The sequence below is a fragment of the Hippopotamus amphibius genome, chromosome 1, assembly GCF_030028045.1.
Source record: "Hippopotamus amphibius kiboko isolate mHipAmp2 chromosome 1, mHipAmp2.hap2, whole genome shotgun sequence".
In the NCBI taxonomy this organism is placed as follows: Eukaryota; Metazoa; Chordata; class Mammalia; order Artiodactyla; family Hippopotamidae; genus Hippopotamus; species Hippopotamus amphibius.
The window spans coordinates 35596258-35616007 of NC_080186.1; the positions used below are offsets into that span (position 1 = coordinate 35596258).

The 19750-nt window shown below is 41.5% G+C and overlaps 1 protein-coding gene across 6 annotated transcripts in view; it reads left to right on the plus strand.

The window, feature by feature from the left end:
• ST3GAL3 (ST3 beta-galactoside alpha-2,3-sialyltransferase 3) overlaps window positions 1–19750 on the plus strand; it is a 220692-nt gene that overhangs the window by 88641 nt on the left and 112301 nt on the right. For 3 of the 6 annotated variants that reach the window (XM_057708239.1, XM_057708247.1, XM_057708255.1), the window contains exon 3: window positions 13789–13836. In XM_057708239.1, the coding sequence (XP_057564222.1) occupies window positions 13789–13836 (48 nt within the window). Of the gene's footprint in view, window positions 1–11446; window positions 11497–13788; window positions 13837–18347; window positions 18871–19750 lie in introns of those variants that run through there. The other 3 variants (XM_057708223.1, XM_057708231.1, XM_057708262.1) reach the window with 2 other exon arrangements.

Below are 19750 nucleotides of genomic sequence, written 5' to 3' on the forward strand. Positions count from 1 at the left end.
ATTTAGAAACAGAATCTTGCAAAGAGGCAATTTTAGAGTTTTGTGCATGTTTGCAAGCTTCCAGGTACTGATTTGGGACCCTCGCAGCAGTAAGCGGCGGCTTGCAGCAGGCAGCAGCGAGCAGTAGTTGGAAGCACGATCTTAGTTCCCGGACCAGGAGTCCTAACTGCTAGACCACAGAGGCCAGTGGTTAGGGCCTAAACCCCCAGTTCTTGCCTGCCTTGTCAGGACAGAATTCAGGCAAGGAGGCAGAAGGTAAAGAGAAAAGTAAAAAAGTTTATTGGAAAAGCTAAGTACATGCGGTAAGACACACCGGTGAACTCAGAGGGTCATGTCTTTGGGAAGTTTAAATCCTTTATAAGGGGCCACTTTTCTGGGTCTGTGTCTCCCTTCTGGCCGATAGTCATGTTTTGTCCCCCCTGGCTAATTTGTCTAAGGACCCTCCCCTTAGGTATGCATGCACCTCTCAGCCAAGATGGATCTCGATGCAAAGGTGTCTGGGAGAAGCAAGACTCATTATGGCCTGGCATTCTTCCCTGACTTTTGACCCCCAGGGAACCTTTCTGAGCATGTGTAGTGTCTCCCTTGTCCCAAGGGGTGTGTATGTGGGGGAGAGGGGATATGTGATCTCTTGATCCTTTACTCAAATAAGGTTTTGCCCCTCTTTTTTCCTGCTGTGGCTGTTATCTTAAGGTGTCCCCAAGAGAGAAAGCCTGGCTATTTACCCTGTTTCTGTTGTTACTTCCATTTCAGAGGGCAAACAGGAGGCTGATTGTAAATGCCTAGCCTGGAGCCAACCCATCTCCTGTCTCAGGAAATGCAAACGGGAGGCTAGTTCTAAGCGTCCAGCCTGAAGCCCACTTTTTCTTGCCCCATGAAATGTAAACAGGAGGCCAGTTGTAAATATCTAACCTGGAGCCCATCTATCTCCTGCCTCAGTACCAGGAGAAACAAATATGCCATTTGTTTTGTTTAATTTTAGAACTGTGGTTCTCCAGTTTAATCTTAAGAAAAATTAGTTTGGGGAGATTTAAAGTTCTCCATGATGGCCACTGTAATTCCTGATTACTTTTAGTTTGTCTGGCCTATTTAGTTAAAAATGCACATAAAGGGTGTCCAGTTTTTGAACATGAACTGGCCAGAGTCCCCAAAGGAGGGCTGCCTTTAGAGCATTTAGATGGCTGGGATCCCATTTCCCTAAGATCTCCCAGAAACCCAAAGAAAGTTGATAGAGTCTTAGTCCAGATTCCAAAAGGAATAAAACAGTCTCCTAGTTCCCAGTTAGCTCCATCTCCAAAAGGGAATCTTGCTACCACATGCTCCAGAAAACAACTTGAGTACTCACCAAGGACAAAGCCTTGAACCAGAAAGGACAAAGCCTTGAACCAGAAAGGACAAAACCTTTCCCTTGAAAGGACAGAGCCTTTCCAGATCCTGACTAAAGTTGGAGAGCTCAAAACACAAGAGTGGAGCTTGGAATCTGAGAGATTCCCCAAATTGAAAGCATGTGGCAACTCACTGAAGCATAAGCATAAGCGGCTCAGTGCAGGTACCTCACTTGTCCAGAAGCCATCATCTCTGGGGGTTTGCCTCCTTTGGACCCCACTTGTGACACCAAATATGTCAACTTCAATAATATGATAGCCAATTATTTTACCAGCAAAAGTGAATTTATTTGTGAGTACCAGAGGGTTTGCTATTTGAGGAACGCAAGCTATGGCAAACCATAGGCAAATCCAGAGAACAAGGGGAGCTTGCTTTTATAGGGAAAGCAGGAGGAGATTGAGGGGGGTGGGGCTGTGGTAACCAGAGAGTCCCGTTGGAGGAAGCTGGGAGTCCGGAGTTTAGAGGCTTCTCTTTGGGTGGATGGCTGCAGTCTGTGATTGGCTGGGATGTCATGAGCTAGAGAGTTTTCTTCTTCCTTCTGGATAGGAGAGGCACCTTTCTGTTGGAGACCTGGTGATATGTCTTCCCATTTGGAATAATTGAGGATGCGTGGCAGGGTGTAAGAGCTCCCCCTACAGGCTTGTCCTGACTCCAGTTTTAGCTGAGGTTTCTTTACTTCGGCAATTCATTCATCAGTTGATGGACATTTAGATTGCTTCCACTTTTTTTTTTTGCCCTCATTTTTTTTTTAAGATTTATTTTATTATTGATTTGTTTATTTATTTTGGGCTGTGTTGGGTCTTCGTTGCTGTTCGCAGGCTTTCTCTAGTTGCAGTGAGCTGGGGCTGCTTTTAGTGGCAACGCACAGGCTTCTCACTGTGCTGGCTTCTCTCGTTGTGGAGCACAGGCTCTAGGCATGTAGGCTTCAATAGTTGCGGCACGTGGGCTGAATAGTTGTGGCTCACAGGCTCCAGAGCGCAGGCTCAGTAGTTGTGGCACACATGCTTAGTTGCTCTGAGGTATGTGGGATCTTCCTGGACCAAGGATCAAACCCATGTCCCCCGCAAGGGCAGGTGGATATTTAACCACTGCACCACCAGGGAAGCCCTGCTTCCACTTTTTGACTATTGTGAATAATACTGCTGTAAACATTCATGTTCAAGTTTTTGTGTGGACGTAAAATCTACATTTCTCTTGGGTATGTGTATACCTAGCAGTAGAATTGGTGAGTCATGTGGTAACTCTATATTTGACCTATTGAGGAACTCCCAGGCTGTTTTCCAAAGCTGCTTTACCATTTTACATTCCCATTTGTAATGTATTCCATTTCTCCTCCTGCCTTCCATTCTTAGTACTTAAGGTGAGTGACAGTGATGTCAACCAATTACTTTTCATTTCTCAATTGTGGTACTGAGAGGTAGATATGTTTTCTTTTTATATAGAAATAATACAAAGTAATAGGTATACAATTTTTTTCATAACAAAATGTAAAAACTTTATTGAACAACCTTTCATCTTATTCCTTCCATTTGTCCTAGCTCAATTATCTCTTGAGAACTAAGTTATCTCTTGAGAATGGAATGGCACCATACTTTTTTTTTTTTTTTTTTTTTTTTTGGTGTAACGGGTCTTTGTTGCTGCATGTGGGCTTTCTCTATTTGTGGGAAACGGGGACTACTCTTTGTTGCAACGCGCGGGCTTCTCATTGCTGTGGCTTCTCTTGTGGAGCATGGGCTCTAGGTGCACGGGCTTCAGTATTTGCGGCAGATGGGCTCAGTAGTTGTGGCTCACGGGCTCTAGAGCGCAGGCTCAGTAGTTGTGCACGGTCTTAGTTGCTCCATGACATGTGGGATCTTCCCTGACCAGGGATCAAACCCGTGCCCCCTGCATTGGCAGGCAGATTCTTAACCACTGCACCACCAGGGAAGCCCTGGCAGCATACTCTTGATGGCAGCCTATCAAGTACATCTTTTTTCCAGATGAAGGAAAATGTCATATGGCAAATGACTTAATATTCTCATCCTGTCCAAAGGTCTCTGGCACACATGAATATTGCAGGCCCTGTTCTCATGGAGATTCATATCTTTTTTTTTATTACTTGGATTTTAAAAATTATATTGGATTGTAAAGCGAATCCCAGACATCACTCATTTTACCCATAAATATTTCAATATCATCTCTAACAGTAAAGAAGTTTTAAAAAATAGCTATTATGTTATTATCTCACATTGACTATAATTCTTTAATATTTTCTAATACCCAATTCATATTCAAATATCCCTAATTATCTTAAATATGCAATTCCACAGTTGGTTTTTTGTTTTTTTTTTTAAATCTGGGTCCAAACAAGGTCCACACATTTGGTTGTTTTTATCCTTTAATTACCTTTTAATATAGACTAATTATTTTCGGTAGATCATATTTAGAAAAGTAAGATAATCACAAAATGATGTAAGAGTATTCAGTAAAGCATTAAGTAGGATATGATCAAATATGAGGCATCTAGGTTTGTAGCAGACTCTTCATTGACCCTGTTGGTAGATATATGATATATAGTTAGAGAACCAGGTTTGAAGCTCCAGCCCTACCACTGTAGGCTGTGTAATCTCGTGCAAGTCAATTTAGTTCTTATTAAAGTTATACATGTGCATAGTTCAAAAAGACAATTCTACAAGACTCTTTCCCAATAAAAATGAACAAGAAAACCACTCCCCCATTACCACCACTACTTGATTTCCTACCTCCAAGAGGCATTTGTTTTCAACTCTTTGCCTCCAGACCTCTAAGTAACTTAGTTATATTGACATTCTTGATATTTCTTTTTAAAATTTTTGTTTAACTTCTAAAATGTTTTTTATTGACATATAGTTGATTAATTCTTGATATTTCTGTTTTGAGTATTATCTATTGACTTTCTCTAGTGGAAGATGAAGATTAGTACTCTATCACATTCACTGCTCCTCCACCACAGATATCAAATCCATCCTCCTAATCACCTAATGTAGTTAGAACAACATTCAGTCTATATATTATGGCCATGAAAATGCTATTCATAGATACCAGGGTTACTGTTTTTTCACTGCACATTTTATTTTTCCTGAAGTCAATAACAGTCTTGCTTTTTATTTTGCTTAGTTTCTATGTATTAACCACAAATTCAACTCTACACTCTTCCCCAATTGTGTAAATCTGCTCTCCATATGTTCAAACACATTAGTCTATTAAGTTTCATTTTCTTGAAGAAATCTCTCTAGGAGCCTTCTGACATGCACCGCTCTGGACTGTTTCCTCTCTACCCCTGCTGCCCAGAGATGACCTTGGAGTCTCCCTTCACCATCCTTCTCTTTTGATATATCTTATTTCCTGGATCCCATGTTTTGTTGCTGTTGTTGTTTCTTCTTCATTTACTTCAACACATTCTCTAATAATTTCCTGAGAAAGGATGCATGAGAGGCAAAATTTTGAGACCTTGCCTCTATGAAAGTGTCTTTAATCTCATATTTAATTGATGGTCTGACTGGGTATAGAATTCTTGGCTGGAAATTATTTTCCCTCAGAATTTTGAAGATATTGCCTCACTGTATTTTAGGCTTTCAGTATTCTTGTTGCGAGGTCTGAAGCCACTCTGATTTTTTTTTATTATTTGTATAAAACCTCTTTGTTGTTGTTCTCTCTGTAGATTTGAGTGTTCTGAAATTTCATGGTAACATACTTGTTGGAGGGCTGTTTTCGTCTTGTGTTGTACACTCAGAGGGCCCTTTCAGGCTCAAAAACTCAAGTTCTTTAGTTATGGGGAAATGTTATTTAATTATTTCTTTGAATATTTTCTCCCTTCCATTAAAAAATTTCCTTTTGCTAGAACTTCTGTAATTCAGTTGTCATGTTTCCTAGACTGGTCCTCTAAAAAAAAAAAAAAAATTGTCTCCCATTTTCTTTCTTTCTTTCTTAATGTAGACCATTTTTTAAAAATCTTTGTTGAATTTTTTTACAATATTGCTTCTGCTTTATGTTTTGGTCGCAAGATATGGGATCTTAGTTCCCCAACCAGGGATTGAACCCACACCCCCTGCATTGGAAGGCAGTCTTAACCACCGGACCAGCAGGGAAGTCCCCTCCCATTTTCTATCTTTGTCTTTTGTACTATGTTTTGAGAGATTTCCTCAACTTATTTTTTAATCCTTTTTATTTCTGCTATTATGTTAATTTTCAAGAGTTATTTTTTGTTTTTATTCACTGAAATGTATCTTTAAAAAAAATGACATGTATTTCATGAATAAAATGTTTTCTCTCAAGGATTTTAATGATTCTTTTTAAGTTTTCACCTTCACATGTGTTTTCTCTTTTTCCACATTGCATTTATTTTTCATTTGTTTTGGCCTCTGTCTTTATATTAGATACTTTCCTCTAATGCCTTGTGGTCTTGGCTGTCAGCCCATACTTAAGAGTGTGGTATCTTGTTTTTAGTATTGTCTTCTCTCCCACTTCTAGTGGTACCTGGTCTGACAGCAGTTGAGCCTTTGGGGAGTTCTGTGGCGTATTTCAGGACATACTTCAGCTTTCCCCACTACTAGTATAGGATTCACCTTTCCTGGTTTTGCTAAGTTCCACTTATTTATCTGCTTTCCAGAACTTTTGTTGCTGGTGTCTCCTCACCTGTTCTCTTTGTTCCTGTGTACTTCTGACTTACAACAAACATCCTTTTCTGTCATTTTGAGGGATTTGGAAGGGAGTGAGGTATATATGTAATCTAAATCAGAGTTTAGCAAACTATGGTTCCTGTACCAAACCCAGCCCTTTCCTATTTCTAGGGCACAACTAACACTTTCCCAGGCCCTTGAAGTTCCAGACTTCATCCCATTTTCATTCCAGCTTCTTCTGTTGCACCAACAGGTGTTTGTAAGCAGTGCCACCCTTTGCCCCTCCCCCTGCCCTCCTAGAGGGCGGTTGATAGTAGAAATCTAGCTACTCCCAGACTTCCCGGTCTCCCTGTGGGTGCTGATGCCCCAGGGGGTGTCCTGACCCTGATCCTCAGCCAAGTGCCTTTTGACTCTTGGATGACATAGCAATTTCTTCCTCAGTTAAATGGTGACTCACTTTTTAAAAATAGTCTTTGATGTGTCAAAGCCGTTTTTCAAAGTCTAAACAGGTTGTATTGACTAGTTCTCTTTTAGTCACATGCATTTTTACCTCCTGAAAGAAACCCTAATGTATTAATTAGGTATGATTTTACCTTCCTGAAACCACACACCCCTCACTTTTCATGCTTCAGTGCCTCTCCTTCAGTGTTCCCACCCGACCGGCATGGCCTGTCCTATAAGGTTGTCTCACACCAGCTCAAACGCTGTTTCCTCCCATGTCTTACCAGCTTCTCCCAGAAAAAATTCTCCCTCTTGCCTCTTAACTCCTGTAGCAACTTCTCTAGAAGCCTGTAATATAGTTATTTGTATCTTTGTTATCCTCCTGATGGTTCATAAACTCTTCCACCTCAGGGATCATGTCTAACCTTTTTGTACAGTCTCTTGAGCTTAGAAGAACTCTGTATATATTTGGTAAGTTAATGACATATATCTAAGGAGAGACTTCTTGAAATAAGTCTACTAAGCCAGCGGCCTCCACTTAATCCATTCACAGCTGAGTCCCTGCAGCCTGATCATTATATAGAAATAGTTCCCACTAAAGTTACAAATGCCCTCCCAGTGAGTGATTCTGCAGTATCTTTTCATCCATCAGCTTCTTCCACCTCTTTGTCACATATGGATACTCCTTTTTATAAACAATTCTTACCTCTCCTGGCTTCCTCTGTCCTGCTACTCCTTTCTCTGATTATTTCACTGATTTCTCTTCCATTTTCCACATTCCCCTAAGTCAATGGTTGTGCTTTGTTTTCTGTCCTCAGGCCTTTTTTCTCTGTATATCTTCAGAAATCTCACTTACTCATGTTTTGTTTGTTTGGGATTAGGGTTTAGAGGGAATAAATTGAGGGGCTCAGACTATGAGTTAGATTCCCCCAGGATCTAAGCAGTGGAGAAAGAAGACTAAAACACAGGTAGCCATATGGCTATTGAAGTATCAGTTTTGCTGATGGACTAGTAAATCCCCAAAGTTGAGAACTCTTTCATAAAGTTAGATTGGAGAACACAGCTTTTTTTTTTTTTTTGGCTGCGTTGGGTCTTTGTTGCTGTGCGTGGGCTTTCTCTAGTTGCAGCGAGTCGGGGCTACTCTTCGTTGCAGTGCACGGGCTTCTCATTGCTGTGGCTTCTCTTGTTGTAGAGCACGAAGTCTAGGTGCACAGGCCTCAGTAGCTGTAGCACGTGGGCTCAGTAGCTGTGGCTCACAGACTCTAGAGTGTAGGCTTAGTTACTCTGTGGCATGTGGGATCTTCTCGGACCAGAGATCGAATCTGTGTCCCCTGCATTGGGAAGTGGATTCTTAACCACTGTGCCACCAAGGAAGTCTCAAGCACACAGCTTAGACCTCAGGTCCAAGGAGGGCCTTCTACTTCTCCTGAGATTTAGACCCTCAGAGTAAGTGGTGCTTGGAGCAGGTCACTGGGAAGGCAGAAAGTGCTTCTGGTTATTAAAGCATGAGGGCTGTAAGGTAGAGGAGGTGAACCCACTGAGACTATAGACAGCTCCGAGATAGCAAGAGACTTGAAAATGAGAATCTCATATAGGCTAATGCTCGAGGGAACTGAGAAAGAGCTAAACCCCAAGGTCTCGTGGAAAGATGATCTGTGAGATAGCTGACTGGCACTGGAAGAATATTCTGGATCCAAGGCAGTTCTTTAAGGTGTCTTGTTGCCCTCGGCTGCAGGATTGTGGCTCTTCACTGCGATGCTCTGCCACTAAGGTGGACCCCAAGGCCCAGCATCAAGTCCAACCCATAGCATCTCAGCCTCTGCTCTTCATTGCTTGTCTGCTCATATCTCCTGCCAACAGCCCCAACTCTCTGTGCATCCCAATTCAAATCTCCAAAAGGTGGAACCTATGTGCCTTTTAGATGGATGGTCAGTCTGTGGATTGCCTTCTCTTGGGTCAGGTGCTCACCTGTGGTCCAGTTGTCTGACCAGAGGAGAGACAGAGTCCTGTGGTTTAGATGAAGGCTACAGCCATTTAAGCTTTGCCCAAGCCCAGAATGTAGATATAATCCTCCTTCTTCCTAATCTCTTACTTATGTCGCACAAGTCACTAGTCCTGTAAATGTTTCCTTTTAAACATTATCAACACCCTTTTTTCCCTTGATTCCTGTTGCCACTGCCTTGGTTCAGGCCACCATCCCTTCTCATCTGGAATGTTGCATTCTCTTCTACCAGTCTCCTGGCCTTCAGTCTCGCTCACCTAATCTACCTTTTACTCTGTTGCCAGAACAGTCCATTTAGTTCCTGCTTAGCAGTGAAAGTTTATGTTTAAGAGTATAAATCAGATCATGTTACTCCCCTAGTTTTCAGCAGCAGCTTCTCTCTGCTATTGAAATACAGTGCAGACGTCTCTCTATGGCCTCCTATGTAAGGCCTCCTACAGATCTGGCTCCTGCCTTCCTCTCTGACCTTGTTTTCCACCCTCCTTGTCTTTTTCATGCTCTCCATTCCTGCAACACTGGCCTTCTCTCTGTTCCTTAAATGTACCAAGATTGCTGTACTTGCTTTCCTTCCACCCGGAACTCTTTTTCTCTTGGTCTTTTCTTGATGGGCTCCTATCTTCCGATCTTAGCCCTATGTCACCTCCTCAGAGAAGCCTTCTCGAAACACCCAAACTAGCATTGCCTGTACTTCCACCTGTGGTCACTGTTACATCATTAGATACTCTTCATAGCACTTATCACTGTCAGAAATTTTGTTCATTTATTTGTTTATTTTTTTTTTTTCAGTCTCCCTGACTAAAATATAAATTCCTTGAGAGCAGGAGCATTCTTGTTCTTCTTTACTCTTGTATCCCTAAGTCTGGTGTATAGTAGTTATGTTGAATTAATGAACAAAGAAATATCTCCCTCATTATCCTTATTTCCATACCTGTACATTATACTTAGCTTTTTCCCCCCTCAGCTTTATTACGATATAATTGACAGATAACAGTGTGTAAGTTTCAGGTGTACAGTGCGATCGTTTGCAAAATGTGCATATTGTGAAATAATGACCACAGCAAGCTTAGTTAGCACAACCATCGCCTCACATAGTTACCTTCCTGCATGTGTGCGTGTGGTAAGAACATTTAAGATCTCTTAGCAGATTTCAAGTATAAAATACAGTGTTGTTAACTGTGGAATGCTTAGCTTTATATGTGTTTTTATTTTACCTATTAGGTTGCAAGCTACTTGAGGGAATAATTTTTTTCCATTCGTTCTCACGTCTCTAGGGCTTACACATGGTGGCCAGCAGAATATGTGTGTTGAATGTGTACCATGACAGGTAGTACCCAAAATGTAACTTGTTCACTGCATAATCTGACTTTTGGAAGCCTTTCCAATGACTTGAAAGACTGAGCCTCATTCTTCATCCTCCCTTTATATTCTTTTTATCCGCTTCAGAAACCAGACACAGGAAACATCTGACCATAATAAAAGGTTTCCAGTAAATTCTAGGTTTCCTCACTGAACAAAGTCATGTGCAGCAATGCTCTGTTGTGCTTTGGTCTGGAATTCTGTTTGGTCACTTGTATAGCACACCACATGGCCACCTCTGGCCTGGGAGCCAGGAACAGCTGGAGCCCAGGCTGCTTGAAATAAAAATGACATATTTGTTAGCCTGAGAGGGAGAAGGCTGGATATTCTTGCTCCGTTTCTTGCAAAACAAACTTCTCAATTTGTTGAACACTGAATTTTTCCTTTAGCTGTCAAAGTGGTTTATAACTCACATGATCTTACATCCTTTAGAATAAACACAAAAAATGAATGGCCAGACTGATTCTCAAATCTCTGCCGTAAATGCTCAAAGCAACATCCATCTGAACTTAGACAAAACGTGATATGTGTCCCTAACTTTTTCCTGAAGTCTCTGCCCTCTCACCTGCATCTTCTGCAGTTTAAAGACACATGCTCTTGGGTGCATTCCACTACCACTGGAAGTAATATTTACAAAAACCCCAACCTTTTCTTTCCAGTGAGACTGTCATCAGTTTGGTGCTTGCCCACTGCACACTCTTATCACACTTTAGTTTTATTTTAAGTGCCTGTTAACCTGTCTGCTTCCTTGGTTGGAAGGCAAAGACCAGCTCCTATTCAGCTCCATATCTCTAATATTGGCACCAGGCCTGGCACATAATAGGCACTTGATAATATTTGTGAGAAGGAAGATGAAAAGAATTTAAAATTTTTAAAAAAAATTTTTGGCAATGTTGTGTCTTCGTTGCTGCGCACGGGCTTTCTCTAATTGTGGAGAGCAGGGGCTACTCTTTGTTGTGGTGCGCTGGTTTCTTAGTGTGGTGGCTTCTCCCATTGCGGAGAATGGGCCTTAGGCGCGCGGGCTTTGGTAGTTGCAGCGTGTGGGCTCAGCAGCTGTGGCTTGCGGGCTCCAGAGCACAGGCTCAGTAGTTGTGGCACATGGGCCTAATTTGCTCCATGGCATGTGGGATCCTCCTGGTCCAGGGATCGAACCCGTGTCCCCTGCACTGGCAGGCAGACTCTCAACCACTGCTCCACCAGGGAAGCCCAAGAAAAGAATTTTTTTAAAGCCAGTCTATTTAGGAATTGAGGTTGCTGAGGTATATTTGTCATGAAATGTAAGGATGACCTCAGTATAACTAAGGGGAAAAGCTGAATAGCTTTTCAGTATGTACAGTGAAAAATGAAGGAAATCAAGAAAAGAACCTTCTTCCCGTCCTTTTGCATTGATACCAGAGAGTTAAAGGTTAAAATCATAGAGTTGGATTAAAGAGTTCTTTTTTAACTTTTTTTTTCTGATAATGCAAGTTACATGTTCACCCTAGAAATTTTTCAAAAATACAGAGAATAAATATGTATAATTCTTTCACCCAGAGACAACCGTTGTTCACATTTAGTTTTTCTTTCTTTTACTCCTAAAGTTTTAGTCTTTTAGCTAACTTGTAGCCTTATTCTTTCCATTTAGCTTGAAAACTTTAAGAGATTATTTCAGGACTGCCTGTGAGTACAAAGAAGGTAAATTGCAATTGGAAAAATACTTGCCAACTGTAATAAAAATTTGAGATGCTGTTTTTATTGTTGCTCATCTGGGGTAGTCAACACCTCGGAAAGGCATTCCTAATCTTCTCCAGGTGAATGTGATCTCACCTAGAAAGCGCCTAGGGCCCTTTTCTTATTCTCCCTGCACTGCTTTGTGGGAATGCTTTTATCTTCAGAGGATGAGGCCAGGCTTGAACCTCTGAATTTTCATGGTACAAGGGCATTTCAAGGTTGACTTGAATTGAATGAGAATCTCTATGCAGAAGGGATCACTCCCCTCCCCAGTTTGTGAAGTATCACTCAGACAACATCACCTTTGAAAGAAGGCAGAGACATTTACTAGTCTAGTCCTTTGTTTACTGAACAGATTGGCCACTTTCTGTGTGTCAGTCACTGCACTAGGCATCAGAGCCTCAAAATGAATAGACATCCTTGTCCTCAGGTCAGTTGCAGTTTAATGAGAGAAGAAGAGTAGTAAACAAGCATTATAATACAGTATAATAAATGCCATAATAGCAGTGCAATGATGGCCTAAAGAGAAGGAGCAGAATTGGTCAGGAAGGCTTCAAGAAGAGGGGACGATTTGCGTTGGGTCTTAGTAGCAAAGTAGGATGGTCACCTATCTGATTAGCCACGTGTTCTAATTGTGCTTCTACATATTTGTGGGGGAAAAAAAGTCAACGCTACCTTTTACTTGGTAGGTTTCAAAGCATATGGATCTGCCCTTAACTGGCAGTACAAAAACTGCCAAAAACTGTGTCCTCCATCTCTCTGCTACCCACTTAGTAAACACTTGATTATGAGAAAAAGTGTTTATGAAGAATTACCTTGAAGGAGTTGAGGTCCATCCATTTCTTGAGGTGCTGTCATTCAGTGAGTAGTTATTGCCTGCCCGATGTTATGCTGGTAACACAGCAGTGAATAAAGCAGATATAGTGTCTGCCTTTACGGAGTTTATAGTCTAGCAGTGGGGACAGATGTTACTTACAATTATGGTAACTCTTGTGTCAGATTTCCATATGCAATAAGAAAAAATGACATGTGCTTGAGATCTGAAGGATCTAGGGTGTAGACACTGGTCCTATACACAGCCAGCCAGCATTCCTTGTAGTGAGCAGGCCTTTTGAATGTGATCCCTTTTGAGATTGGGGTCTCTGGGGTTATGTTGCTTTTATACTTTGCTCTTCTGTTTGCACTGAGGCACCCTGTCCCATCCTGCTTCCAGTCTCCCCACAGAGCATCCTCTCTGCCCGGAATGCCCATTCCCTCCTTGCCGGGCTTAACCCTTACTTATCCTTCAGCTCTTAGTTCAATTGTCACTTCTTTAGGGGAGACTTCCCTAACCAACACGCACTCCCCTTTCAAACTCGGTCTAGCTCCTAATAGAAACTTTCTCAGCACTCTTCCTTTTTACTTAATCAGTTTTTAGTTGAATAACTTGTTGTTGGATAACTTTTTTTTCCTCTTAGACTGATGACAGATCCATGAGGGTAGAGACCATGCCTTTTTTTATTTGCATCTGGATTGAAAAGTCATAGTAGAATATCTTGCCCATAGTAGATGCCTAATAAATATTTACTGAACAGTTGAGTAAATGAATGAATGTATGTATTGTGAGCACTCAATCTTTTTTACTTTCTCTTTTTCTTTAGCTATTTGGGAGCTTAGGGTTCTTTGATTCTACCTGTAGCATTTGTTTATGTCCTCATGGCATGCATTTTGTGCATTAACATTCCCCTGACTATATAATATTTTTCCTTCCTTTGACTTCTTCATTTTTAAATTACAGTGTGTACTGTAATTTCCTATAAGTCACTTTATGCCTTTTGGCGGATGAAATAATAAACAATTGGGTTTATGAATAGGAAAAGAAAACAAGTCAAAGGGTAATGTTAGTGCCTATAACCAGATGCAGGAGGAAAGTTTTCTTTTGCTTTAATTTTATTTTCACTATGAGAAGGAAAAAGAAGTAAATGTGTCCCCTAATTAGGCAGGAAATGCCTCTGGAGAATTTGGGGCATGTCTGTGCCCTGAGATGTTCCTCCCAGTGGCACGAGGCTGGGGCTGGGCGTGGCAGGGCCTCCTGGCCCAGTGGATGGGTGGGACGGATGGGTGAAGGCTGTCTGTGCAGCTGAATTCCAGTCCACTTGACTTTTCCTTGGGGGAGGATTTGGGCAAAGCCAGTGGGAGCTTGTTTTTTTTGTTTTGTTTTGTTTTGTTTTTACTATAAGAAAGAGAAAGAAATGAATTTGTCCTCTTGTGTTGCAGATTCAGTGGTTCTTTCCTTTGACTCCGCTGGACAAACACTAGGCTCAGGTACCAACCCCTCCCCTTCTATTATCCTTTCAGCACTCAGCACTGGCCACATTTGATGTGGAGCCTAATGAGGTGGGGGAGGGAGTGTCTGGGAGGGCAATGGAATATTTCAGTATTGTAGGAAGATCCCAAGAAGCTTTTCTAGTGACCCATGGTCTAGGAAGCAGCAGTGGGATACAATATCCAGAAGACTTCACCAGTTGCTTTAACAGTGTGTACCAAGGAATTTGCAGTAGATGCCCCTTCCTCATTCAGGGTGGTCCAGGATCATAGAAAAAGGTGTCTGTCTCCTGTGCACATATCCTGTCTCAGAGAGTAGGGCAGAGGACATTGAGAGACCCCAAGCTCTGAGCACGCTGGTCTCCAGCAGCATGCCAGGCTGGTGAGAGTATCACAGTTTACTGAGGAGATACACCCTGTTGCATGTTCACACGCACGCTCATATACTCAAAAACACACCTCCTCCTGGAGGGGCACGGTACTGTGCACTCGTGCTGAAGCACATGCAGGCCAACATACTCCCCCTCTTCCCTGTGTTGACAGTGCAGGACACACAAATCAGCACACCCGCTGCTTTGACAGAAATTACCCAGGCTCATTGGAGCTCAGCTGTCCCCTGTCTGAGGCAGTCTGCCTGCTCCACACCACTGTGCTATTGGCAGTGAACAGAAAGAGAAGATACTTTGATTCTTCCACTTGCTGCCATCGTGTCCCTATGGGAGCCCCAGAATGACTTCACCTCGTGAGGAGAGCATCTCTATGCATCAGGTCTTAATTTTTAGTTGAAGATGGTGGTCCTCATACCATCGGTGCTGCCTGTGAGTAACAGGGAGACTTTCCTGCCCTGCGGAAGGCAATTAACCCATTTTGCTGTCCTTGACCGCAGCAGATTGATGTTTCACAAAGCAGCCATGAGGTTCGGGCCATTGTACCAATGTGGACAAGGGGAAGGATGTTCAGAGAATAGAGCCTACTGTGTGCCAACACTGAAAACACCAAAGCTAAGCGCTTTACGCACATCTTGCAAGGTGGATAGTACATCTTTAATTATAGGTAAAGAAACTTAATACTCAAAGACTTGACATGTCCTGTCCAGGACCATTCATATCTGTCCAGTCCTAGAGCCTGCACTCTCTGCCTTGCCATCTTGCTGTCTCATACCTTGATGCTGGAGGTGTCCCCCCTGAAATGCTGAGACTGGAGAGGTTGCTTTATGACAGAATGGACAGATAGAAAGAGTGAATTGACAGAGTTGTGTCAATTCACATAGGAAAAGATTGATCAGTTTTATTACATTAAAGTAGAACTTCTGTTAATCAAAAGATACCATTAAGAGAGCATAAAGGCAGAGTGAAAAAAGATATCTATAACACAAATAGCCAACAAAGGGTTTGTTTCCAGAAGAAAGAACTACAAAAATCAATGCGAATAAAGATACAACCCAGTATAGAAAGAAGAAAAAATCCGAACAGGCATTTCACAAAAGAGGAATCCAAATAGCCAATAATCCTATAAAAGGCATTCGATTGTATTAGTATCTAGGGAAATGCAAATTAGCATTTCAGTGAGATACCACTGCACATCTACCAAAATAGGAAAATTGAGAAGCTTGATGTTCCAAGGTTGTTGAGGATGTGATACAAGTGGAAACTCTGAGTCTCTACTGGTCAGTGAGTAAGTTGATTACAACCACTTTGGAAACAACTATGGTAGTGCCTAGCTAAATTTGAATATGTACGTATCCATGACTTGGCATTTCCTCCCCTAGGTATATTTTCTGCACGCGCGCGCGCGTGTGTGTGTGTGTGTGTGTATGTGTGTGTATATATATATATATACCAGGATATATATACAAGATATATATATATATATATACCAGGATATATATACAAGATACACGTGTAAGAATCTATCTCTGTCATTGAATGCAGCTAAAAGCCTGGACAGAATGCTTTTAGCAGCTATTTGAAGACTCTGAAATATAAATAGTAGTAGACAGATTGGGGGAAAAAATTAGAATTAGAAATACTACCACACTAGCAGTGAATTTCTCATTTCTCCTCTGCTATCCCATGTCCTGGACCCATGGCAGCCCAAAACCTGGGCACAAACAGAGTGGACACCAGGGAACAAATGGAGAGAATTCCAGAAGACCTCTAGTTATGGCTCTGGGTGGGAGAGGGGTCTGAGGCTCAGACAGAGGCAGAAACCCCAGTGGTCATTCTTTCCCTCTGTCTTCTCCTGCCTTGGTCCCCAGGCAGTCCCCTCAGTGGTGGTGATGTCAGTGCCCAGTAGCAGCGGTGGAGCCTTCAAGCACCTAAAACTGAGGAAGGGAAACCTTTTTCTTTGACCATATCTTTTCTATAACCCCAAGAGGATGGGGTGAAATCCAGTTGCTTTTTTCTCTCTCTGCCTTCCTGCTGCTTGGTCCCAGATTTGGGTAAGTTCCAGAAATGTGTGGCAGAAAGTGTAACTAAAACCCTAGCTTTCTGGCCAGAAGACCAAGAAGGGGAGCCTCAATGAACTCGAAAGTACAAGGAGAACAAAGAGGAAGGAGTTCAGGAAAGCGACTCTATAGAGTTGTATATGAACTTCTTGGCTAACCTGAGCTGTGCATGTGTGCATCTGATTCTGACCAACACACCAAAGACTGAGAGCTGAACTAAGGGATAGACCACCACCTGAGTCCCAGACTGGATGCTGGGTGGTGCACATACCTGAACAGACTTTGAAAATGGAACTGGCATTGAAACCACAACTCAGAGAAGGCTGGTCAGAACTTGCCACCTAAATCCAACCTGGTTGATTGTCTGGTAAAACAAAAATATAAACATTCTCCAATGAATTTAAATAAGACCTAAAGTTCCATGACATAATATTCAAAATATATAGGATACAATCTAAAATGAATTATCATATGAAGAACCAGGAAAACCTCAACTTGCCTGGGAGAGATGGTCAATAGATGCTGATGCTGAGATGACACAGTTGCTGGAATAATCTGACAGAGTTTAAAGTAACTTTTATACAAATGCTCCTGGCCCCTTTCCTCCGTCTCTTCCATCTGACCGTTCCTGAGTTGAATCCTTTCATAATAAACTGGTAATCTAGTAAGTAAACTAGTAAAAAAAAAAAATGCTCCCAAAAGTAAGGGTAAGCACTGTTGACATGAATGGAAAGAAAGTGTTAGCCAAAAAAACCCCTATATATATATATATATATATATATATATATATATATATACACACACACACACACACACACCAAATGGAGATACAAGAAAAACATATATACATATATACCAAATGGAGATACAAGAGAAAAAAATATATATATACACCAAATGGAGATACAAGAAAAAAATACAATAACTGAAAATTTAAAAACTCCACTGAATGGGCTCAATCACAAAATGGAGGTGACAGAGGAAAGAATCAGTAAACTTGAAAATAAAGCAGTAGAAACTCTCCAATCTGAACAACAGAAGAAAAAAGGTGAAAGAAGTTGAACGGTGACTTATGGGACAATACTGGAAGGGTTACCATCTGTGTCATTGGAGTCCCAGGAGAGAAAGAATGCAGTACAGAAGAAATGTTTGAAGAAATAATGACCTAAACTTCCCAAATTTGGTGCCCAAGTAGGGTTTATCCTGGGAATGGAAGGCTGGTTCAACATTCAAAAATCAGTCAGCATAGGGACTTCCTAGGTGGTGCAGTGGTTAAGAATCCGCCTGCCAATGCAGGGGACATGGGTTCAATCCCTGCCCCCAGGAAGATCCCACATTCTGCAGAGCTACTAAGCCCATGTGCCACTACTATTGAGCCTATGCTCTAGAGCCCGTGAGCCACAACTGTTGAGCCCATGTGCCGCAACTACTGAAGCCCACGTGCCTAGAGCCTGTGCTGCGCAACAAGAGAAGCCACCACAATGAGGACCCCATGCACCACAACAAAGAGTAGCCCCCACTTGCCACAACTGGAGAAAGCCCGTGTGCAGCAACGAAGACCCAACACAGCCAATAAAAATAAATAAATAAATAAATAAATAAATTTACTTTAAAAAATCAATCAGTATAGTCTACCATATTAACTGTCTGAAGAAGAAAAACTACATGGTCATGTCAATTAAAGGAAAAGCATCTGACAAAATTCAACATCGACTCATGATAAAAATTCTCAACAAACTTAGAAGGGAACTTTTTCAGTCTGATAATATAGGGCATCTACAAAAAACCTACAGCAAACATCACACTTAATGGTAAAAGACTGTTCTCCTCCTGAGATCAAGAACCACTCCTGAAAGTCCTAGCCCGTGCAGTAAGAAGAAAAAGAAATTTAAAAAAATACAGGTGGGAAAGGAAGAAATAAAACTAACCGTCTTGGGACTTCCTAGGTGGCTCGGTGGGCAGCAACGAAGACCGAACACAGCCAACTAAATAAATAAATAAAATAAATTTTTTAAAAAATAAAAATAAAAATAAAACTAACCGTCTTAAAAAAAAAAAAAGAAAACTAACCGTCTTAATAGTTGACATGATTGTCTACATAGAAAATCCCAAGGAATCTATTTTAAAAAACTCCTAGAACTAATGACTGAGTTTAACAAGATAAAAGGATACAAAATCAAAATGCAGAAAATTAATTGTATTTCTGTATGCTAGCAATGAACAATTGAAAATCAGAAATTAGAAAAAAATTCACAGTAGGGCCCCCCGTCCCCGAAACAAAACACTTATGTATACATCTAATGAAACATATAGGCTCTGTATGCCAAAACTTGTTTCTTTCCCGTATTTTCTTCCCCACCTACCAAATTGTTCACGCCACAAACCTAGTGACCACCTTGATCATTCCTTCTACGTTTTCTGTCTTCACAGCGTGTCCTTGTCCAGCCACTTCTTTCTAGCATCACTGTCCACGGTACCATCCTCCCCCCCCAGACGAGTAAACATCTTCTAACTGGTCTCTCTGTGCTTATTGGTTGCCTCCCAGTGGTTCATTCTCCATGTTGTGGTCAGAGTCATCTTTTAAAAATGTAAGTCAGATCATGTCTTGTTCCCACTGAAATCACTCCAGGTCCAAACTCTGTGCCGTACAGGGCCCTACTTGCTGGCTCCTACCCCAATTTCCGTCTAATTATCTTACTTTCACTTTAGTTCATTTGTCCCATGCTGCCCTCAAGCCACATAGGTGTTCCTGCCATTCCATGAATATTCCGGGTCCCTTCCTGCCCCAGGGCCTTTGTACTCACTTACCTTTTGCTTTGCATGACTGCCTCAGGTCTGTCTAAATATCACCTCTGCAAGAAGGCCTTCCCAGAACCCTTTATCTAAAGAGAAGGGCTTGATTTCAGCCCTTCCCTAAGCAGGTATGTCTTTATTTCTTCTTAGCACTCATCCTTCCTTCAAATTATCTGCTTATTTACCTTATTTAGTTGCTCCCCTCAACTAAGGTGTAGGCTTCATGTGGCCGGGGGCCTTGCCTATCTTGTTCATCACTGTGTCCCTGGAACTTGCAACAGTACCTGGCACATAATAGGTGCTCAGTGAATATGTATTGACTGAAGAGTAGAAAAACAGAAATAATAATGTCCATCATTTAATGAATGCTTCAGGATTACGTAAATAATGGCACGTGCATAATGTGGAGTACTGTGCAGCCTTTAGAAATGATGATGCAATTTTATTTGTTGACATAGAAGATGTCGAGCGTATTGTCAAGTGAACAAAACAGGAACAAACAGCATGAATATTGAGGCCACATGTAAGTAAAACTGTATATGCACATTTACACATATATTTGTGGAGAGAGATTTCTGGGAAGATACTTACCAAAATGTTTGCAGAAGTTAACTTTAGATAATGGGAGTTTTAAATGGTTCTTACTTCATTCTTTTAAAGTTTTTTAACATTTGG